The following is a 24,796-nucleotide window of genomic DNA, read 5'->3' on the forward strand; positions in this document are numbered from 1 at the left end:
GGAGATGAATGAGGTCCACAGTAGCTGCGTTCAAGGTGACCCTACATACTGACCACATGCTTTTCAGGAATGTACATTCCCTCTTTTCCCCAGAAAATTCCGGTTCGGGCCTCAGAGGCCCAGAGCGAGCGCTCACGCTTTTCATTTTAGATGTTGTGAAATGCATTGCTATTTAAGCTACAAAGATGAAATGAAGAGGTTGCAGACCTTGTTAGTTGAGGTTTCAACTGATGAGAACTCCCTTAATGAAGATAATGAAGAAGAAGTTGACACAGAACAATATAGCGATCATCAGTCATGCTCAGAAGAAGATTTAGATTCATGTATCATAAAACTTTCTTAAACCTTACTTTTTAAAACATATTTTAGAGGCTGTTTATCTATTTATAATTCAGTGTTGAAAACAATTTTTTTTCCTATTTTGCAAACTGAATTTAATGAAATAACCACTCCGGCCTATGGCAGCCCCCCCCCCCCCCCCCCCCCGAGCTTTTGTGTGACAAAAAATACCGCGAGTTCTCCCGGGTTAAAAATCTTACATGCAGTTGTTAGGCTTATACTTTAAATTGTAAAATAATAATGTACATTTTTTTTTAAATCAACAATGCTAACTCCTGAGTGTGCCATAGTAAAATGAAGTCCATTTATCGAAATCTATTTGAGCAAGTAATTGCTTACTTTATTCTTTAACATTTTTCAACTAGTGTTGTTTATTGTTTGCAAGCCGTCGGCATTCAAGCAGAAATCATGAATTCCGTTGCTCAAGTTTTAGGATATTGTCGATTTGAGCTTTGGAATTGTTATGAAAAAGAGTAAAAATCATTTCACAGGCTTTTAACTCCTGTAGTAGGTTTGTTGGTGTAATTCTTTAATTGTGTAGTTGCTTTTCATAATGAAACTAGTGACACCCGCACGACTTTGCCCGTAGTAGAAAATTAAAAGGTATTTTGGTTCGCCTATGATGAATTTCTCGCCAATTGGCTTGCCCATGTTACGGTTCCTCGTTATGATAACTTGGTAATTTACTCGTCCATCTTATGATAATTTTGCTCAGGAAAATGTTCTTAAAATTGGGATAGAAAAAGAAAAAAATCGAATTCCAAAAATCGCTTTCAGACCCCGAAGAGTTCCTATTTTTCCTACTTTTTCCTACTTTTTAGAGCTCTCTCCTTATTTTCCTACTTTTTCCTTTTTTTTCCTACTTTTTCTTTCTTTAGTATAGCACTTCTAATTGTGCAATAATTCTTCTTTTTACAATGCCGCATCGATAATTTTCTACATGTTTCAATTTTGAAAAGCAAAATAATCAAGCAGATCCTGAGCTTTTCATTGACTGACTACATTAATTTCTAGAAGGAACGCCGCGGCGGCGGCGTTTGCGTCTTTAAAAGTTAAATTTTCGTAAGTGACTTTTGTGCCGTTGCGGCGTTTATGATCGACTTTTCTTTTCATCGCCCCGAGTTCAGTCCTACTGTATTAACGAAACTAAAAAAGAAAAAAAAATAGATACTGGCACATTCTGACATTCTGATGCAATTCTACATTATTTACTTGTCAATTAGAAGCTTTAATTAAAGTAAACGTCCGACTGTTCAAAAAATGCGGGGAAAAACCGAATTTCCTATCCGCCAATTTTTTGTATGATTACAAGTGAAATGGAGCTCTTTTTAAACAGAAAAGCAATGTAAAACCTTATAAAAGGAACATAAGGAAGCAAAAAATGAAAAACTTGTACACTGTACATATTTTTATTGATGTTAGTACAGCATAAAAGCAACAGATAACAGAAATTCGCAAAAGTGGACCACTTCAAAAATAATCGCGGAAACTAACTTTTTTCGTACATTAATATGATTTTTGTACATTCTAAATTGTAAACATGATTATAAAATGTATAAAATTTCGTTTTTTTTCTTGAAAAGAGTATTTGCAAAAAAAAAAAAAGCGGAAAAAACCTGGATGGGCAAAACGTTCCCGATTTTTGGAGAAAAATTGGAAATCAATTTAAATGCGATATTTTGTTTTTATTTCTTTACGTTTTTAAAAGTTGGGGGATAGAGCCACAAACTAATATGTATTTTTTTTTTCTTTTTAATGGGTATTTTCTACTCTGATATATCATCAATATCGAGGAGTTGCTCATCATTTTTATGTGTTGTGTTTATGGCAATGCGACATTTCTGAGCATTTAAAAATTTTTTGACAGACTCTTACTCTTTTCGAGTGTGGCAATTATACCGATGCGGGGTATCTACTGTAAGTTATTGTACTTAGTGCGCCTGATCAAAGGGAGGGGGGGAAGAGAGATATGCAGGCATTTGATACCAGGTGCTTCCCCCTCACTCTCAATTTCGTGAACAATTTCCGAATGAATATTTTTGTTGTATGGTGAGGATTGAGATAAATTTTGTGCCTTCCCTTTTATGCACATAGAAACATTAGTAACTGATCTTTGTCTTTGATAAAAATGTTATGTTTACCATGCATGGATGTTTTCCTTTTTTTTTTTTTCGTGACAAAGATTTTGGAACAAGAAGGAGGTAAAAATTGTCAAACCATTAAAACAATATTCGTTTTTATTGCTTGATTAAAATTAGAACTGGCCCGTCACTTTGATTCCCCCCACCCCCGGAAGTGGCTAGCGAAGGATGTATACTGTATGCAAATTTTATCTGAAAACAACAAAAACCGCACTAACTTGTATAGCTAAGCATTAATTTTCCAAAGCCAGGGAGGGGAGAAATTGAAAATTGACCCCTATAAATGACGTGCCTGAAATAAAAATGTATGTTGAATGCTAAAAATACATAACATAATACAAACCCTTTAGTTGACTTATTTCGTTATTTATTTAGTTTAATTATTTTATTATAAATTTTACGTCCCATAATTAAGAACACATTTATTTTAGTTCTGCATTTTCAGTTGTTTTCCTCTTTTATTTTTATTTTTTTCAAATTCAAACATCTGCCTCTGTTTATGCAAGAATGCATGTCAGTTGCTGATTATTTTTAACTACAACAAATTTAATATTTGCTTTGCTTTTGTATCATAGTTTATGATAACAGGAGCTGAAAGTGTTAGTACTGTTTGACCACGGGTTGTATGGAATTGGCAAACATCCAGTTAAGGCGACTCCATCTGAATGAGGGGAAGAACAAAAATTTGATGCGCGTGTTCCTCTCATTTGAATGAGACTCTGCTTAATTTAGAGGCTAACATACATCTGCAAAATCTGACTTCCCTGAAAACTAATAGATGCTTCCATTTTCGCGTGTAAACCGGATGTTTGCCTTTCCATACAATCCGTGGTTAGACATATTTTTAAATGATAAATGGATGCTCTCGAAGGAATATTTTCGTTTTTGACAAAACAAGTATTTAACAAAAATGGTTTTATTCTAACAAAATAGAAGATTTATTATTATTATTAATGTTTTTTTTTTTTTTTTTTTGCGATTGCTATATTGCATTTTATTTTTTCACACTTAAAAGTTTTATTACTATATAGGTGAAATTTGTTTCTTTGTTTAGATTTTATTTTCATATTTTTGTAATTAATATCTTTGTTTCCATCAGTTTGTCTTTCATACTAATGATTGTCAATCGTTTTAACGTGTGTGTGTAGTCCTATCTCTTCCTATTTTTTCCTACTTTTTAAGTGATTTTTTTCCTACTTTTCCTACTTTTTTTAATTTTTAATTCCTTATTTCCTACTTTTTCCCCTCAAAAAACCACTTCGGGGTTTGCGCTTTGATGTGCACACCACCATGCTACAAACTAATTTTATGCCAAATTTCATGAAAATCGGCCGAACGGTCTAGGCGCTATGTGTGTCACAGAGATCCTGACAGAAATCCAGACAGAGAGACTTTCAGCTTTGTTATTAATAAAGATAACTAATTCTAAATTTTAATTTGTAATAGTATTTTTTTTTTCTTTTTTTTGGACTTCATGTCTTTAGCTTGAACCATGACGATATGTATATTGTATTCATATAAAGTTTATAAACACAGCACTGCAATGATATTTATTTTGGAGAGGCACTCAAATATTTTAATACAGTAAAACCTCGTTAAGTTGTCACTCAAGGGACCAAAAAGTTTTGACCACTTATGCGGAGTGACTACTTACGTGGAGTGGGAAATTAAGGAAGAAAAAAAAGCCTTACAAATATTCATGAATAGCAGTAGAATTCTGTGAGAAAAACAATAGCTTATGTAATCAATGTCTATAAATTAGTGGAAATATTAAAAAGGGGGAGAAATACTAATGATAGTTACTTTGTTTCATTTTCTCTTACTTATACATTACTAAATAACAACAACTTATTTTAATGTAGTTACAGTACATTAATATAATCCTTCAATGTTGACTCATGAAGTTGTTGCTTATGGAAAAGAATGATCTCTTCTAACATACGTCAAGCTTTAAATTCTGTGTTTGTAGTTCCTTGAACGGATGTTAAATACTGACTAACTTTCTCCAGGTATTAGATTTTGTATGTCTTGCTGAAAGGAGTTTGATTCATACTCTTGGCACTCGGCACAGTCACAGCAAGAAGTATGCTTTGAACGACCAGAACGGAGGATCGAGATTTCAAGGAAAAATGACTATCAAACAAGTCCAACACTATTTTCTAAGATCCGATAAGGAAAAGGAATTTTAGAAAACAGTTTTTGAATGACTAGTTAACCGGGTAAAATTAAATTTGGTGACCAGTAAAGCAGGATCATTTTACATTACTGTGAATGAGACCTTTTCGGGACCAAAGAAAAATGACCACTTAAACGGAGTGACCAATTAACCGGTCGACTACTTATTGAGGTTTCACTGTAATATGAAAAAAAAAAAAAAAATACAACTGAATATTCATTATTTTATGGATAACTGATTCATTTCCTTTCAAAGCTTTTTTCCTACTCCCTGGATTTTAGTACAAAAGAATTTCTTTCAAAATTATTTTAGGTCTAAGATAATTCATTATGATGAAAGATTTAATGAAAATAGTTAAGAGCCAAAGAGAAACAATGGGCCACTACTGTAATAAGTGGGAAGGTAAGTTTTAAAGTGGCTCATTAAGTGAACAGCTCAACAGCAGACTTTTTTCAGCAGTCTGCGTGGCTAGTTGAAAATCCTAAAAATAGTCTGAGAAGATAAACTAACAGTAGTTTAATCATAAAATCTAAATGAGCACCAAGAAATGCTTAAAAATAAAATGCTAAACTTAAAAAGTGGAAGTGAGTGTTATGGAAGTGAGTGTTGGGCTTTAACTAAAGCAGAAGATAGATTGATGATTTTCGAAAGGAAAATTTTGAGAAGAATTTTTGGTGCTATCCAGAAAAATAACTGATGGCGCACTCTCTATAATTTTGAGATATATAAAAAAATTCTATAAACAGCCAGATATTATCCCATTTATTAAAGCCAATCGCATTATATGGCTGTGAAACCTCTTTAGACTAGGTAGTAGGGACCCAACCCATAAAGTCACCTTCACAATTCCAGATGGTGCATGCAAGAGGGGCCGCCCACCAACCAGATGGCTCGACTGTGCCGAAAAAGACTTAAAAACTGTTGGCCTCAGTGGATGGAGGAAATTTGTTTTTGACAGGGCGGGATGGAGGAAACTGATTGAGACGGTCTTGGCCTGCCCTAGGCTGTAGTGCTGAATAATAAGAAGAAGAAACTTAAAAGTACAAGCACATGTAGAATGTGACCCTGAAAATCTTCACTAGCTAAAATTAAAGATCATTTTCTCCTTATAAATTTTAAGGGGGGGAGTTTCTCCCCCCACTCAGAAAGAGTCTATGAACTTTTTCAAGAATCATTGACTTACAATCGCACTGTTTCTGCTACCGAGATGGGCAGTTTTCTGAGAAAGCAATTCCAATAAATAACCACTGCCTAAAATACTTTAAACCCAGAGCTGCAGAGCTGGAGTCATACTGATTTTGGGGTAAAAATGTCAGGGTCAGGAGTCAAAGCTTGGTTATTTCTGACGTAACTCTCCGCATGCTTGTAGACTCAGGGTCTGCTTTTGGGGTAAAGGAATCTGAGGCAAAGGATCTAAAATTCCTGGATTTGGTCATTTTCCTTCCAACTCTGCAACCCTGGTTAAACCAGATGTAGTGGTAAGTATGGAGACCCTGGAGTGTAGTGTAGTGCTTGACTGCTAAGATCGGGTTTGAATGCTGTATACGGGTTCATTTACCTTTATTCCAGTGAAAAAAAAGAAATCTTTTTTACATATTAGTGGCTTGAATAAGGGTAGCCAGGATGCAAGAGTTTACTCTAGTTTGCATAAACCTATAGTTTTTTTATGCTAAAGATGTTTTGATTAATTCATTCATGTTTTAGGTCTTATGCAACAAAGGATAACACAATTCCCAGATGGTAGTCTCAATCTGGCTTTAGATGATTCAAAAATCATAGAAATGGAAACTGTCCCCAGCCCTGTCATAACTGATCAGAATGAAGTATTGGGAGAAATATTTCCTGTGCCTGCTAAAATGAAAGCCACCTTGAGTGATGATGTCATTCAAAGATTTGAATGGAAGTACTATCTTCGAAGAGAGGGAAAAGGGAAAAATCGTCAAATTACCCAAGTTGGAAGGAAAATGAAGGTAAGTTTTGTCTCTATATATTTTTTTAAAAAAAAGTAAGGGCAATGAAACTGTGAAAGGAAGACTGGAGGTGCCTGCGTCCAAGAGACTCTATAGCTCCTACAGCCTTGAAATTTTTAACAAAATTACTTCAAGCCCTCTTGGTTTGCACATTTTTTTTTTTAATAACTCAAATTAGTTCTTTTGTAACTAATTTTTTAAGCTAAAATTTCCCAAAAACTCTATTAAAGGGATGAAAGATTTCCCACACCTCTTAACATTCGATGTCATTCAAAAGATTTTTTTTCTGCATCAAGTAGAGCTTGTTCCAATTTTCTCAATTAATTAGAATAGCATGTATAAGAATTTATATTTTAGCAAAAAGTCCTTGGCTAAACTCAATTCAAGCATGGATCTAAAAAGCAAAATATATTACTAGAGACCAAGTATTTGAAATCGACTTTTCAAACATACAAAACTGCAGTTTTGCAATGCTCAGGAGCCCCATTGAACCTATAGCTGTACAAGTTGTTACAAATTAGTTTGGAACCCGGAAGAAAGGTGTTCTTCAAAGCACCCCCCCCCCCCCACTTAATTCCTCAATTATACATATTTCTATGAAATTCTTTTTGTCTTAGGGTGGGAATGGGATTGTATTCTAATTATGAGCTCTTTACTTAAACTCCATTTTCTACGGGAAAGAGAAGGGGAACTTTTTTTTTTTGTTCGAAATTGAACTTGTAACGCCTTTTTTTTATCCGATTCTTTCTAACAGATGATTTAAATCTTTGTGAATCAAATAAGATTGCTTGCAATCTTATTTGATTCAGGCATAAGTAAGGCGGCGGTAAGCGAGCAGGGGGCCGAAACCTCTAGTTCCACAAATAAAAAATAGTTGTCAAACGTACAGTACTACATCATTTATCCAGATTAACGGGGACCAAAAGCAATTTGGATGATAAAAAATCTAGGAAATATGAGTAATTAGCAGAACAAATCTTTAAACAAGCAGATGGACTGTTCATTACGATAAAAAACCGTGTTTTGTAAATAAATTACATAGAATTGGTCCAATTTCTTCTGTTCGAAATAGTCGTTGCATTTAAAGGAAGCATTGTCACAGAAAAGCTTTATCATTAATAGATTTAAAAGGAAATCGATTGTTTAGGTACTTGTGTTCTTGCAATCATAATTTTAAATTATCTATATGAACTTAAAATTTTTATAAAAGCTTCAAATTTGATCTGCGTTATCTAGAGAATTGAATGAACGGGAGCTAAATAAACAAAGTTCTACTGTAAATGGTAATGAACAACATTTTGATGCACAAAATTAGCAGGTTACTGCATACATATGTTTCTTTTACCGTATGTCTTTACATCCAAAAGCTCAATATTTTTCATTGGAAACTGGGTTGCCTGTAACCTTCAAAACACCTGTTTGCAGTAATATGCTAATTTGTTGCTTCAAAACGTTGTTGATTGCCATTTACTTCTCCGCACAAAAGTATTTATTTCAAGTTCTGCTGTATTTTTAAAGCTCATCTGTTCATTGCTTCATAAAATTTTGTTTTCTAATATTCAGCAGTCCAACTTCTATCAATAATAGAATCAAATATTACATCATATCAGTCTTTAAAAAATATAACAATGTTAAAAAGTAAAATTAGAAAATTTTATGTTTTTTAACATTGTGTTTATATATTAACTTTCAAAACTAAGGCCTTTATTTATTTCTTATATCCAACTTTGTTAAAATATTTTAAGCCACCTGAATCTTGCCAAACTTGCTCTCTGGTGCAAAAATTAAATAACCAAGTATTGACTATCATGATGCTATTTATGATGCAGTTTTTTAAACTTCTAATTTTAAATCTCATTGCAGTTTTTGAAACACCAAATTTAATGAAATTATCAAATTAACATTCAATGTGTATGAATAATTAGTTTGTAATATAGTTTACACATAACTGAATACAATTACATTATAACTGAATGCAGTAAAATCAAGGTGAAAATATTTTACTGGGATAGTTTTTTGCTTGGCGCCATAGTAGCTTTTAAATGCCAGGTTTTTTGCATTAAAAAATGTAGTAATACAGTGAAATCTTGTTGCAACGAATACTAATATAAAGAAATTTCTGTTTCAGCAAAATGAATTTTTAGTCCCAATTCAATTGCTGGCACATAGCTTGAATTCCATTGTACGAAATTCCCATTACAGCAAACAAAATTTGTGTTCACTTAAAGTTCTTTGTAATGGGATTTTACTGCAGTACAAATGCAGTACAATTTATGCCTTAACAAATACAGTAAAACTTAGGAACTGAGTAATTCATCTGTTTTCATGTATGTAACCTCCATCTGCAGCTCCACCTTGCAGCTTTTAATTTTCTTTTTCATTCGTAGGTGAACGGCGAGATCTTGGTTGCAGTCGAATTCGATAGAGAACAATACAGCGAGATTGTATACGATAAAAATCAAATTCCTCTTGTGACAGTGCACTATGATGAACTTGGGAGACCTGTTCAATGGCAGCCTAGCCAGAATATCACTCCAGTTCAGTTGAAGTATGACAAGTTCGGTCGCCTGGAAAAATGGGAGAGGGGTGCACTTTCAGAGCGCTACTCTTTCGATAACAATGGAAGGTTGGCGGACATCCGCTTCTCAGACAGCAGTGGAATCATGTACAAATATGATGATGCTCCTGCAGCACTGGTAAGTTTCACTGTCAGCCCTATTTCTTAAAATTGATTGTAGTGTTATTATCTGAATTAGCAATTATACACAAAATAACAATGCTAATAAGTAATATTTTAAGTAAATGTAATTTTTATCATTGTGATCAATGCTTTATATTTGCTATTTAATTTTATTTATTAATTAGTACATGTATTTTATGGAATATTAGAATGCATTTTTTTTTTTTTATTATCTTTTACATTAAGTCCAGACCAAATTCTTACAAAATTGTCAGTGTCTTGTATAAATACAATTGATCTCTAATTTTTTCAACCAAACTCATTATTAAAGTTACCTGAAAATTACCTTTTTTAATTTAGTTATTAGTAGGATATAAATGTAGAGGAATGTATTGAGAAGAATGTTTATCAAAGTATAATATTCAGTAGAAAAAATCAGTAATGGAATTTATGATCCGAAAAAATTAAAACACAAATTCAAGTCATTTCCTAGCATTTAAATTCATCTTGTTCATGGCTGAATTTCATTCCATTTTTTAATCTCATTACATTGAATACGACTATAAAATAACTATTTTAAAAATATTTTAAGTTTAATGGCAACTTTGATTGAGAGGAAGGTTATGAAAATTATTTTCTTGAACTGAAAACTTTATTTATGCACAAAGAATGTGCCGTACTTCAATAACAATTTATGTAGCTTATAGTTATACATTTTCTTATTACAGCCAACTGAAGTTATCTTGCCTAGTGGTAGCAGATACCTTCTTCAGTACGACTCTGTTGGAAGTCTTCAAAACGTGATCATGCCAAATGGACAAAAGCATGAAATAGCTATTCAGATTTCCTTTGGATTTTACAAGCAGCTATACTTGTCTCCTGGTATAAGGTATCCCTATGTCATACAAAAGAACGAAGTGGGTCAAATATTAGTCAAGCACTTGCCAAAGAACAAAGGTCGTGTTGTATATAAATATGACCAAGGTGGATTGCTTGCCACCCAGATATGTGGTCCAGAGCGCACTGATTTCGCTTATTACGAGCAAAAATCCCTGATGAAGTCTGTTGTAAAAGTTGCATCTGGATTAGAATTGAAAATAGACTACCGATACCATGGCTCTCTGCTGAAGGAAGAAAGACATCGTTTCAGCAGCAGAAGTGGCATGGATGGGGCCAAATTTAAATATGTTTATGAAGGGCGTTTGTCTTCAGCTGTTGTCGAAATTAATGGAAAGAGTACGTCAGAAATCAAGTATCGGTACAACACAGAAACAGGCATCCTGGAACAAATACAGCACTTCATTATCCATAGACCAAAAATAAACAGCATATTTATCCAAGATGAAATGAGACAATATTCCAAAACTATTGGGTTAGATGCTTATAGCAGGATTGTTGTTTTAGCTGTGACTTTGTGGAACAAAGAAATATACTCCCTGAACTTGGCTTATGATAACAGAAATCGAGTGAAACAGTCGAGAATAAAAATTGGGAGGGATGGAATGAATAATGTTTGTAATTATACTTATACATTAGATGGGTTCTTAGAAGAAGTCTCTGGTACAGATAGATGGAGATATTCCTATGATATCAATGGGAATCTAAACAGCATCTTCGATGGCCAGCATCAACTGTCATTGAGATATGATGATGGTGATCATTTAACAGGTTATGGTGATTCTGTATCCTACAGTGTTGATGCACGTGGTTTTATAGTTCAAAGAGGTGAAGAAAGATTCATATTCAATGCTGATGGTCAGTTAACTCATGCCTTTCAGCTTCACCAATATGAGGCATTCTATTACTATGACCACATGAATAGGCTCATCGCACGAAAAGATCATCGTGGCAACGTCACGCAGTTCTTTTACTCGGATCCTTTGCATCAGAATCGAGTGACACACCTTCATTATCCAAAGGATGAGGTTACTTTTATTTACATATATGACAGCAGTGGCCACCTGATGTTCATTCAACAAGAAGGTGTGAAATATTACATAGCCAGTGATCATTTGGGAACACCAGTTGCACTTTTCAATGCTGAAGGAACCATTATCAAAGAAATGAGCCGAACACCATTTGGTAGAATATTATCTGACAGCAATCCAGATTTTTATTTGCCAGTTGACTTCCAAAGTGGAATCAGAGATCCTTTGACTAATCTAATACATTATGGATCTAGAGTATATGATCCTTTAGGAGCTCAGTGGCTTGTTCCTGATCTGGATTCAGTGCAGCTTCTTTTAAAAGCTCCATACAACTTGCATCTGCACAGATTTCACAACAATGATCCCATCAATGTTTTTACAGAGAATGATCATCTAACTGGTGAGTATAATTTATATATAAACTTTTTTTTAAATTAATCATATTCAAAAATATTACACAATTCCAATAAACCTTAAAATTCCAATAAATCTTCTCAATTTTATTTTCAGGATAACATAGAATTACACATGCACTACAGTAGAACCCTGATTTATAACACATTACATTTATTTTAAAAGCAGAAACATGAAACCACTTCTTTTCATTCAGCCTTCTAAAAATTTCATGGGGGAAAAGATTAATCTACTAGAAGTATTTCATTTCATATTCTCTGCTTTGGGAAATGTAACATAACTAATTTTGAAAGTATTTTATTTTGTCAGATCATGAAGGAAATTAATTTTACATAATACATATGTAGTTAAATATTTTTTACTGTAGGCATCTATTTCTCTTCAAATTATTTTATAGTATTTCATGAAAATTTGGTTGATCCCTGTTTTATGTTTTCCCCCTTATTGCTTTTTCCCCCATCAATCCCACGAAAAGCATTAAACCAGAATTCTAACGCATATTTCAAATTTCTCTCTTATTTGCTAAAACAAGTGCAGCGTTATTTTGCTCAAGTTGTTGAAGTTGGTTTTTCCATTTTGTCACCATTGTTAATAATGTAACTTGTCTCACTGAAACACATTCTGGAGCCTGTGGTGTGTTAAAATATTTAAAGCGAGAGGCCTCCATTAAACTGCTGAAACTTCCATAATCAATTATGCAGATTTCAATCATTTGGTGCAGTATAGCCTATCAAGACTGTTGCACCATAAAACTCAATTGAACCAACTAACTAAACAGGTTTAATTTAGGTAAGCCTTCAATATTGTCTGGGAAATAGAAAATAGAATAAAAGTCAATTAAATTGGAAGAATTTCCGAAACAAACTGAGAACAGGCATGAATTAGAAAATCTAAAATAAATGAAAGAAATTGGAAAAATATATTCCTTTTATAATGATTATGTAAATGCAAGAAAAATTTAATTATTGTTTTTTATATTGCTCATTTTTAAGAAGAGTGCCACAATATGAAAAAATGAAATTTTACAGAAGCATTTAAAGTTTGACTCTTCAGGAAATTTGTTGTAAGAAAAATTAATTTGCTGTGCTCTCCAGTGGTTAATATTAGAACAAAAAAAAATTTTTTTCCAAAAAAAATAATGTTGTCGTTCAAAGCCCTTTAAGCGTAAAAAGAAAATTAAAAATTCCATATTGTGGCCTACCTTATCGGATTTTTGCACTCCTCCTTCTTCCGAACGAGTGATATATATATTTAGAAAGGAGAAGAAATATTTTATATGTTATTACATAATTTTCAGTTGTTTTCTGAATGTAACAATTAAACACTATTATTTTTGCCTTTTAAAACATGAGTAAATGTTTTTTTTTCTATGTCTTGATTTTTTTTTTCTTGAGCTCTTTGTTTATTTTTTTGAGCCAAAAATTTTTTTAAGCCCTGTATCTTTAAAAACCATAGTCAGGCCCTGATACCTGTTTAATTTCTGCTAATGCAATGTGCAGAATTTTGTGTTGCATACACATGTCCAATTTTGAATTAACACTTATCAAAAGAAAATGCAACCACAATCAGTTAGCCTTGAAGAGACATTGGGATCTTGTTGGCAATAGCTCTCAATGATTTCCATTGTAGTGGACTACACTGAAGTACATGTAGATGAATCTTTTGACATTACTCCTAACTTATATTCTATGTGTCACAGGTCCAAACCGAAACCCACAAAAATCTGTAGGGCTTGCATCTAGTGATTTTACTGGCCAACAATGAAATACAATAGTTAGTGTCTTTTACCGCCTGTTGCAGAAATGTAAAAATAAAATAAAAGAAGTATGCATGAATATACTAAAACACTTTGCTCAATTCATTCCCATAAAAAGGAGGCAGATCTTCAAAATAAGTAGACGGCATCATAGGAAAACATAGAACTTTTAAAAATCTTGAACTCTCCTTCAAAACGGACATCCTCAAGAATCCTAAATGTTTTAAGAAAAATTTGCTGTTCACTGGCAAATCAGTTTCTGGAAAAGATTTCCAAAGCCTGAACCAAGTTTTGATTTGCAATTTGCCACAACTAAATCCCAAATCCTTGCCTCATCCATTGTAACTACAATCTTTTACATTTCCTTGGATAAATGCCATGGATACCATCTGTTTACATTTTTCTTTCTGACATACCAATGAACCTCCTTCAGGCCATGTCCACTCCTTTTAAACACCTTTTGTAGGTTGAATTTTTTTTTATGCAAAGTGCTGCTTGCAGTTGACTTTGCAAAGTAGCATCTTTTGACCATCACAAGTTGCATATGAAGATTTTCCTGTTATGCCCTATTTAGGCAACTTGTGAGAGATCTGAAGAGTCATGGGACAGCATGCTCATTTTTACCACTCTTAACAAGTGAATAAATAGTAGGAATACCTACGATGTACCAATGGCAAGGTTATGACATCCAAGGACTGCAGCTTCATCCTTGTTATGGCCTCATCAGTCTGTGATAGACAATGGCAGGAGGCAAATGTGATCTCATTGAAGCTAAGAGTGCCAAAAAACTGGTATCTAAAATTAATTTAGCATACCTGAGGTGATGCACAGCAATGGTGTGGTTCAACTCGTCAATTGAAGGCAAAGCTTGGGTTCTAAGAAGTAGTAACTTACTGCTTAATGCCCAAGCTTTGTCTACAATTTAAGAGTTGCACCGCACCATTGCTGCGAACCCCTGCAGGTGTGCTAAATTAATTTTAGATATCTGTTTGTCAGCTTTCTTAGCTTCAATGAGATGACACTTGCCTCCTGCTCAGTTATTGTCTATTACAGACTGATGAGGCCATAACAAGGATGAAGCTGAAGTCCTTGGATGTCATAACATAGCTGTTGGTGCATCACATGTAGCCTTAGCCATGTGTGGTTATCGGCGGTAACTTTCTGCTTCAATAGTTGGAATGTTTTAGTTTTTTATGCATTATAATTACACTCTTTATAGTGGTCATCTTCAAAATTGTACTTAAAAAAAATCATTTATATATTTTTCTTTAAACTGCAACCAACCTTAATTATGTACACAAAATGTTGATTTTGATGGTGTTCCTGTATTTTGTCAAAATTTCAATCAAGTCAGCTGTTGTTCCGGGATTCCTAGTAGGATGGCGTTGGAAAGTCACTCCACATCCAGGGCCGGATTAAGCCAGCGCGCGGCCTGTAGCAAATGTTTCCAAGGGGCCCTCGTTTTTGCATGATATAGTAAACAATAGGGCTTTTCTTCATGGAGATGGGAAGTGCACTTATAACACGCATGAATACATAAATGTAAATATAATTTTAGAGCTTTACGACGGTTAGGACGCTCTTACATTGCCCCCCGTCTTCCCGTTACTACACGTTTTCAACTTTTAATTCTAAAAACGCAATGTTTGGACGATATAAAGGGAGGGGAAGTCAGGGAGCCTACCCCCGGAAAAATTTTCGATAGTTCAATACTAAAAACTCACTTCTAACGACTCCTGGTGATATTAAAAAGAGAAGATTCGAAGGTCATCATTTGAAGAAACTGAAGTCAAAGAACGCGATTGCATTCTGTCTTAGGTAAGATCAAAGGAAAAATTTTTGGTTCACAGCGCCTCTCTCCAGGCAGTTTTTTAAAATTTAAGCCTTAAATAAAATTATAGAATATCTTTAATAATGCTGCAAAGAGGAAAGAGGGGTGTTCAAGGAAGTCCCATTGCGAATTTTTCGAATTTATAACGTATTATTAATCTAAAAACAATTTTCTAGCAAAAATTCTCGAAATTATATACTCTGAAAGGGTAGATTTTTTACCTTCTTTGTTGATTTTGGGGCGGAGTTCACGAAAGCCATCCCCTGGAAATTTCTTGAAAGTGAAGTTGTGAAAACGTGATAGATTGAAGGCCATCGCAAGTTACGTTTCGGTATGGGATGGGGTTCAGGGCACTCTCTAAGGCAACCCGGAAATTTTTCGAAGTTGAAATCTAAAAGTACATTTTGGACCATCATTAACAATGTTGGAGGGGGGAGGTACACTCCCATAGAAATTTTTAAAAATTATGGTCCAAAATATACACTTGTAGGCCACCTTATTAGACACGTTATAGGACTGGATCAAGCTCGGGATTACACCTGTGGAAATGTTTCGAAACTGAAGTTCCAGAAAGCAGTTTTAGAGGTTTTTCGGTTATGTTAAACAATTTTCTTCCTGAATTTCTCTGAATTTCAAGTTCAAATAAAAAAGTTTTTGGCTACCTTTGGTGACGCAAAAGAAATGGGTTAGGTTTGGAGCATGGGCGGTAGCTTTTTAGTTCCTTCCCACTCAGAGGAAAAAATTAAAAACGATATTCAAAGTCTTTCTTCTACACATAATTATTTTAGTTCATCATAAAATAATATTCTCTTAACAATTCATTTATTTCGCTCAGCATAAGTGTGAAGTCTCAGATTTTTTTTTCTTTTCGTCTATCATGATCTCTTAATTTTACTCATTGTTGTTTACAGTGTCGGATCTACGGAAAATTTTGAGGGTGATAAATTGCCATGAAGTTAAGTAACCAAACAGGATTTAGGATGACTAATAATTACCTTTTTGAGAATCCAATTTCGAAAACTTTGAGAAAGCCACTTTCAAACAATTTCTGGATGGCAACCCTTTCCCATCTATTGTCAAACATCGTCAAAGAGAGCTTTGAAATGTGGTTTTAGGATTTGTGCTTTAAGAGTTTCAGCATCCTCCTCCTCCGGCTATCAACAAAAATTGCTTAAACTTTTAGACCTCAAATTCTGAAAAATTCCAGAGAAAGCCCTTGAACCATCTTGATTTCAAAATTTCAAAAAATTTCCAAAGGAGAATACCGACCTACTTGCCTAGCTTCTCAACATTCAAGGGGAAAGGCTCCAAACCACCACTCTTTGCCTGAAGCTAAAACTAAAGATAGCCTGTGTCTTGAAATAATTCAGTTTCTAACATTTTATGAAGCAAACCCGTATCCCCCCCTCCCCCTGATCAAGTCTCCAGTGATAATCTAAAACTGCGTAAGAATTGTTTCTGGGAGAGTTCCCTTTCTCTAATCTTTCCACATAGCTTGAAATTTTGTTTTCAGGTATACCATGGGATGATCACTCAAACCCTTTCCTCCCAAAGATAGCCTGAAATTGAGTAAAGTTTTGAACACAATTTCTGGAAAGAACCCCTTCCCCTATCTTCTATTGTTATCAAACAACCTAAATTTTCTTTTTTTTTTTTTAACTTTAAATAGATGATAGTTTTAGGACTCTAACTCCCTTAAATTTCTTAAGTTACCTTGCAATTGACTTCATTTTGAAAAGAAAAAAAATATATAGAGAGAGAAAACCCAATTCTCCGTTCGCCAAACATTGCCTAAAATTGTAATTTTTAGGTCAGTTTTGAAACTTTTCTGACCCAACGGAGCTTTTTCTCCTTCCACTAAGACTTCAGTTGAGAGAACTTTCTGGACAGCAATCCAGCGAGAAAAATAAGATTTTTAGTTTACCTGATTATTTAGAAAAGCTAAATCTAAATAAAAATAGAAAGATAGAGATAAATTTAAACGGATTAAAGTGCGGAAAGTAGTTTTTTTTTCTGGAACTTTTTCTCATGGCGCGGGGTCCCCAGAAGCACGAGGCCCGTAGCATTTGCTACTTCTGCTCTATGGCTAATCCGGCCCTGTCCACATCTCCCACCAAAACCAAGAAGGTCTTGTTACCATTTGGGGGAGAAGTGGAGGAGTTGTCTTCAGTTGTCTTAATAGTGGTCAAACTAAATGCACATTTGTTTTTTCTTGCGATGTTTTTGAATTTCAGAACCTGAGACTTGATGTTGACAAATTCAACTATACAGTGAAACTTCGGTGAGTCGAATTTCGATAAGCCGAAAACTTGGATAGGCCGAAGTGAATATTTATTCCCATCTAACTGAATGGAGAATTAATGTTATTTATTTTCGATAAGCCAAATTTGGTTGAGTCAAAATATTCGATAAGTCGAGTTTTATTTCATGACTGATGTCAAAGTTTCTTTGTTAAAATGACTTCTATAAGTTGAAATCATGTTTTTTTTTCCCTCCCCAAAAAGTACAAACAAAAATAAAGAAATCGGCGCCATTGCATTACATCAAAAGGCATCTAGACAAAGTGGCTCTAATACATTATCTAATAAAACCGATTAGCTACTACCATATAATTTGGCAGGGTTTTTTTTTTTTTTTTTTTTTTCATTTTAAAGTATTGTAGACTTACTTTCTTTCAGTAGAAAAGAAAAAACATTGGGGAAATCAAAGCTTTGTTTTAGTGCAACCAAAAATGAGATGGAAAAATTACAGGGTGCGTACATTTGAGATTTTGGAAAAATTCCATCTTTGCGTAAAGGGGGAGGGGAGGATGGAGGGTTACTGAATAGAAGAGCTATTTTTGGGATTTTGCAGTAATCTAAGAAGCTGCTGGTCTTTCCAAGACTGGCTTTTTTCTTTTGTTGTAAAAGAAAGTGAATGTTTGTAGCGCCGTTTCATTGATTCCTGAACATTTGGGATAGAACTTTAAAATAGGATAAGAGAAAATTTAAAATTTTAAGCTTCCAAGAATAACTTGAGTTTGATTTTTGCTTAGAAAAGAAGGAGGAAATTACATTAAATTCCCCCCCCCCCCAACCCCAAATTTTTAATAGTTAAAAAAAACATTTAGACTGGAGGAAAAGGGAAAAAAACGGTGCAAGAAAAGCAGCAGATGTATTTGCACATTTTTACAGAATCCCGTCTGAATATTATCAACTCCCTCTTAATGCTTTTAAAGTATCCTAGACTACTTAATGTATGAACAAATTTCTGTTTAAAAAAATGTTTGATAAGAGATTTTTTTTAATATCTGTTTTGGTAAGTAAAAATTATTATATCTGACATGAAATTATAAATTCGTTTTCCAACCTATACAAACTCTTGAATTTATTACATTAGTTACATCAAGTATATATCACCGCCTCAGAGCAACAGTAAGGCATTCTATCCCAGGAATAGCAATAAGATATTCTACTAATCCTTTGAGGCGACGATATTATCTTTGATACATTATCCTATCACTTTTTTTGCTCACATTATGAATTTAACGAGTTTCAGTGGTAGTATTTAATTTTATTCTATCGTTATGTTTTCGTATTCAAGAAGCCTAATTTTCGATAACTCGAATTTTTTTTGCATTCCCTGCAACTTTTACTTATTGAAGTTTTACTGTATAGTCTTCTTAAAACTGATTTATTTTCTAACTTATGCTGCAGTCAATATGAACTTCTGATATGCACTTGCTCCAGTTTTTTTCTGTGCTTAAAAGTCATCACACAGGTCAATTATTTGAGCAAAGGTTACTTCTCTAATTGAGACACTTGTATGCAAATTAATTTTCTGTATGGTTTTGTCTATGAAAATATTTCATTTGTAGATTTACCTTTCTGTATTTCTTCAAGTTTTTAAATTGCTCATTTACATTTAAAGTGTATATTTTTAAATTTCCCTCTCTTTTTTGCAGATTTAGAAGATTGGTTGTCCGTAGTTGGTTTTGATACAAGTAATATTTTGTTCTCCCACTGTCCTGATGAAACATGTAGAAAATTTACATATTTAGATGAATGCCCTCCTGCAATATCAGGAATTGGATGTGCTGTAAATTCTATATCAACGGAGTTTCACAGGTTTTCGACAGTTCCTAAAACAGAAGTAAAAATCAATAACTATTTTCCTCTTACCATCAGCCCTCGGCTCACCACTATACAGTCTGTTCTTGGTGATGGTGTTTTACTTTCAAATAACCATGGAAAGGCTCTTGTAAATACGGTGTCTGATGGAATTTTAAGAGACGTTGTTGTTACTGTTTTTAATGAAACCAATATGCTTAATTTGTGCTTTACTCGAAATGGCCAAGATTCTTTCTATTTCGTTCAAGAAGATGCGAGCAAAGCTCAAAGGAACTGGGATCAGTTGCAAAGACTTGGTACTATGTTTAATATTACGATGCATAATGTTGATCCCAGTGAGGGAAGCAGCGGGCAAGTGGACATTAAACTACAAAGTCCAAGTATGATTCTGAACATAAGGTATGGTTCCACAGTGGAGGATGAGTACAGGCGCTTGATTCGCGTTGGCAAGCGCAGAGCAATTGACGAAGCTTGGCAGATTGAGAAAGAACTTGCTGTTAGTGGACATAAAGGAATGTACGAGTGGTCAAAGCTTGAAAAAGAAGAGCTTATCTCAAGTGGCAGTATTGCTAAGTTTCACGGTGCGTACATTTACGACGTAGGACAATTCCCTGAACTAGTTGATGATCCAAGCAATATTATTTTCAAGAAAGAGAGTTCGAGAAAAAGAAGAAACAGGCCTCGGAAACCAAAATAACCGCTTTGTAATCATTTAAACACATACTGGTCATTTTTTATTTTTTAACCACAGTTGCTGACGGATTAACTCGCTGTTCTCTTGCATTACGTATTGAAAAATATTTTAGCAACCTCATTTTGCCACACATTCATTCAATCATTTGACTGAATGTCCTCTGTGATTCTGACCCATGTTGGGTTAATGACATTTAAAAATATCCATTGTACCAAGGTACATCTCAAGAAGCTTTATAAATATCCTGTCCGAATTTTGCACATCGACTTCCAAAACACTTTTATGAGCTACACTCAGAGGTGAGAGTAACAGAATGCACTGTACACACCAGCCATTTCTCACACATGATATACTGATCGTGGATGATCTGTGATTATATTTAGACTTATTGAATCCTGATGGCACGGCCATCTTGGTCAAGGACATGGTGCTGTGGCATGTGGGTCCATGTTATAACAATGTTGGAAACACCAAGCCCATCCAAGCTTACACCATTAACGCATTTTACAACTTGGAATTTCTGAGACTTGAAAACTTGTGATGATGGAAAGTATATAATGAGGGCTTGTGTTTATTTCCACTTAAGTCAATTACCTACAAAGATGTAACAAGTTTTAAAAGCCTTCCTCTGTAAAATAAGAAAAGAGTGTACATGCATGTATAGCTAATATTGTGAATTTTTTCCTTTCATAGTATCCTATCTGCTTGCTTACATAAAGATTTAAAAGAAAACAAATCTGAAAACTCTTTGGACCAAAAAGAATACTTTATTCTTAATTTTTTTAAATGCACATGTCTGTAAATTCTATACTTGCCTTATGAAATCTAAGACTTTGTGAAGTGATTTATGTATGTTTTCAATCTTTGAAATTATTCACTGTATCTGTGATGAATTTGTGACTGTCATGCTTTATATAATACTGGTGCAGCCAAAGCCATATTGTTTAAGTTAATCAATATTTTATAAAATTACTGAATTCTTGTGTTGATGTGTGATAAAAATAGATTAATTAGGTATCAAAATAGGTCAGTGCTATCAATTCATTTGAATTGGTTCTATTCTAATGTTTTAGTTTTACGAGAGTAAATTATATCTGTTTTGCAAATCATATTTTTGTCATGAATTTATCATTTATTTGGATATTCAAATTATTGAAATGTGAAGCAATGGGAAAAATAGGATAGTATTTTAATTGCTTTTCCATTCCTCTCAAAGTTGTTTCACAAAACAGTAATTAAAACAAAATCAAATGCAATTAATCTAGTTTGAATTTCTTCTCAACCCTATAATAATTAGCAATTATTTGAAGAAGGCTTGTTTTAGTGAATACTGACTTCATACCTTTTTATTTTTGGCCAATAAAGTCAGTATTTATTCCCCCGCCCACCGCCAATCAGTTTTGACCTCTCTTTAAGTCATAAATTATTTAAATATTAATAATTGTTATGTTGTAGAAACATCATAAGAAGAATTGAAGCAATAAGCTTTATTTATTAAGTGACATTTCATGATATAATTCATCGTTTCTGATACAAGTCAAAAAAAAAAACATTATGGCTCTGCCTGCAACAAGAAGAAATTTTGCTTTTTTTTTTTTTTTTTCTTGTCACCTCTTACTATTTGTCTTAATATTTATGTGTCCTATCAACAACAAAAAATTCCAAATCCCTAAATTTTGCCATCTTTTGTAATTTGAAGCTATATGAACACTGAATCGATTAAATTTTATTAAACAAAGTAATAAACGGATGAAAGAAAAATTTATTAAATTCAAGCTGGCATGAATTTTTTTTTTAATTATTTTTGATTAAAAAAAATTGTATTGCTTGCATGGAATTTAAGGGAGGAAAGTGTTTCTTTTTAATGAGCTTTTGAACTTTAACATATTTATTTCTGACCCTGAGTATTCTATAACAGTTTCACACAACAAAGCATTTTCTAGAAACTTATTTACTGTATTAAAGGAGGGTTACTTGTTTAATGATGTAATTCCAATTTTCTAAAATTATTAAAAGAGAAACTTTGACTTCGACTTCTTTGGTAAAAAGAAACGAAGTAATCTTTACAAATACAATAGTCAATCATCCACCAAAAAATTTTAAATTAGGGAATAAATGTTCTGTCCAAAAATGTTAAATTTATAACTATTCAGCTGTTGGTGGAACTTCTGAGAGTCATATCTGCCCTGCGGAAGGACATCTTATCAGACCTTATTACTCCTGAAGTATCGTAGTTCTCTATGAAAAGAGGAAAAACCATTTAATCTAATGTTTTCTTATTTAAAGAAATGTTTTTATTATAAATGTAACTCTAAACTTTAATAGGGTGGTTTGCTTCAGTCAAAAGTACTACTTTTAGTCATTGAAATCGATAGAATGATCAAAAAAAAATAACATGGACCCAGAAAATACTTTCATTTTCCCAACAGTTTTTTTTAAATTAATTATTTTAAATATCCGATTTTTCAAACAATGCGTGGTCTTTATGACGTCACAAATGATACACTTTGCCGCATCTTTCTACTACGTTTCCACGTTATGATAATCAAGCAGCGAATTAAAATTGCGCTCTACGTTTGCTACCAACCATATCGTTGCTAATACACGTGAGTAAAGATGCGAATTAAATATTTTGGGCCGTGAATGGCATTTTATCATTTGTAATGCCATTGGCAGAAGCGTTAAACGATGAAAAAGCACCGATTTAAGTAATTTTTTAAAAATATTAAACTTAAAGAAATTATTTAAAAAAATGGTCAGATTCTGTTTTTAAGCATGCTCTTTCCGAAAAAAATACTTTTAAAAATTTTGGAAACGATCCCATTAAGGACTCAAAAAGTAACCCAACAATTTAGTGCTTATCATATATTTTACTTTGTGGTTGAAAAAGTACATGAATCTTTTTACACCACAGTATTTGATCTTGAATGGGCTCAATTTATTCACTTTGTAACTTTCTCCTATTATATATCTCCAAAAAATATTTTCAGAAGTGAAATAATTTTTTTTTAGATAATCTATTTCCTTTCGACATAAGTGCTCTGTTGAGAAATGATATTCAAGTTTATTCTTCTCCTCCAGTATAACTACCCCCATCTTCTATGAATTTCGATAATTTCTATTTTATGAGAGTTTTGATTCAACTTGAATCTTCTTTCAGAAACTAAAATGCGTTAATAATGCAGTTTTCCCACATAGTTTTTATAAGTCATTAAGTTCTTGGTTGCAATCTTTTGTTTCAACAATGGTGCAATGGAGTTTCCGCAGTGCGGGAAGAACTTTTATAGCATTTCTTTTGATATGTTTGTTATGTGATCCATGAAGCAAATACATCGTTTGAATTCGAGCTAAATTAAAGGGTCCGAAAATACTGAAATCTTTCTTTAGAAATCAAACATTTCACTCAATCAAGTTTTCAGAAGAAGTTTTTAAATTCTAATTCTAGTCATTTCTCAGGGCTGAACCTCATGTGAATGTTGTTGATCAACTAATCAAAAAATAAAGATGGCATTTTATTTTCCATTCTCTAGTCTTTTAAAAAGAAACGCTACGATATTTACCATGACACAATGAGGTAAAAACTAATCATTATGATTTTAATGTTGTAGAAGAGGGCCCCTCAAAAGTTTTTGCGATACAACCTCTAAAGTAGTGCCACCTCTGTGTTTCAACTTCAATCGATATAACCCTTGACTTAACGATGAAAAACATTAGCTCTCTCATTCTCTAAATCTCTACTGTAACAATTCTTCTCATTTGAATCTATCCAATGAAAGCAGAGCTAACGATATGTCCTTTTACTCCCACCTCTGTCTCCACACTGTCGCTTTCTAATTTCATCGTCTCATGCGAATGCGTGCGTGTGTGGTTCTATAAAGACAAACTGGTGCTGTTGCACAACCCACAGGGTAATGAAAAGATTATTCTTTTTATGCTATGATTATTGGAAAGCGAGCCAGACTTTTCCAAACATCATTTTTGAATTTGTAAAAAGACTAGTGCACAATCAGGTCTGCAAATTTATATTTGATTGATGAGAGCCATGTATGTTAATAAACTGTATATTAAATTTTTAATCTTAGTCTGATTTATTTATTTCACTAATATATATATTTTCTTTATATTGGGTGGCTATAAAAAACGTTAAACAACCTGTTTAGAACAACAAGAACCAGTAGCGGGGACAAACACTTATCTGATTCGGGGAACTATGTAGTTGAACTTTACAAACATCAACATTCGATTAGAGCCGGGAGTGCCGACCGAAGTGGTACTGAGCAGGGGGAAAATGAAATAAGCGAAGGAGATAATCTTGATATTTTCTTTTCCTTAAATAATAGATTAAAACTTTCACAATTTTACTCGTTTAAGAGCGTTAGGTACCTAGCTTGGTTGACCAGTTCGGTAATCAGGCCCTGAGAAAAACGCGTTCTATTAAACGAATCCTTCATTGAAACGCTATACATAGAACAGAATGTGGGTCAAGAAAAAAAGTGAAGCGCTCGATTTTGACATCATTGTTCACCCTGGGCAAAGGAAATTTTGAAAGCCCCCACAATGTTAAACAAAATAAAAATGTATGTGTAATATTAAAAATTAGTTACATAATGCTGAAAAAGTGTTCACACTCGAAAGAGAAAATGGCAGGCTTATGTTCTTCTAAGACTCATTTAATTGCTGTGCACCTTTTCATGCATAGCATATGGAAAAAAGTCTTATATAATTCTACTAAACCTCTATGGTTCTGCACATGCACAA

At 33.5% G+C, this 24,796-nt stretch overlaps 1 protein-coding gene across 1 annotated transcript in view; it reads left to right on the plus strand.

Annotated features, from left to right (window-relative positions):
* LOC129219990 (teneurin-m-like) overlaps window positions 1-21,627 on the plus strand; it is a 48,224-nt gene extending 26,597 nt beyond the window's left edge. The window contains exons 7-10 of the mRNA XM_054854314.1: window positions 6,361-6,626; window positions 9,014-9,322; window positions 10,035-11,634; window positions 19,179-21,627. Of these exons, the coding sequence (XP_054710289.1) occupies window positions 6,361-6,626; window positions 9,014-9,322; window positions 10,035-11,634; window positions 19,179-20,041 (3,038 nt within the window). The 3' untranslated portion in view covers window positions 20,042-21,627. The remainder of the gene's footprint in view (window positions 1-6,360; window positions 6,627-9,013; window positions 9,323-10,034; window positions 11,635-19,178) is intronic.
* The last annotated feature ends 3,169 nt before the right edge of the window (window positions 21,628-24,796 follow it).

The sequence above is a fragment of the Uloborus diversus genome, chromosome 4, assembly GCF_026930045.1.
Source record: "Uloborus diversus isolate 005 chromosome 4, Udiv.v.3.1, whole genome shotgun sequence".
Lineage (NCBI taxonomy): Eukaryota > Metazoa > Arthropoda > Arachnida > Araneae > Uloboridae > Uloborus > Uloborus diversus.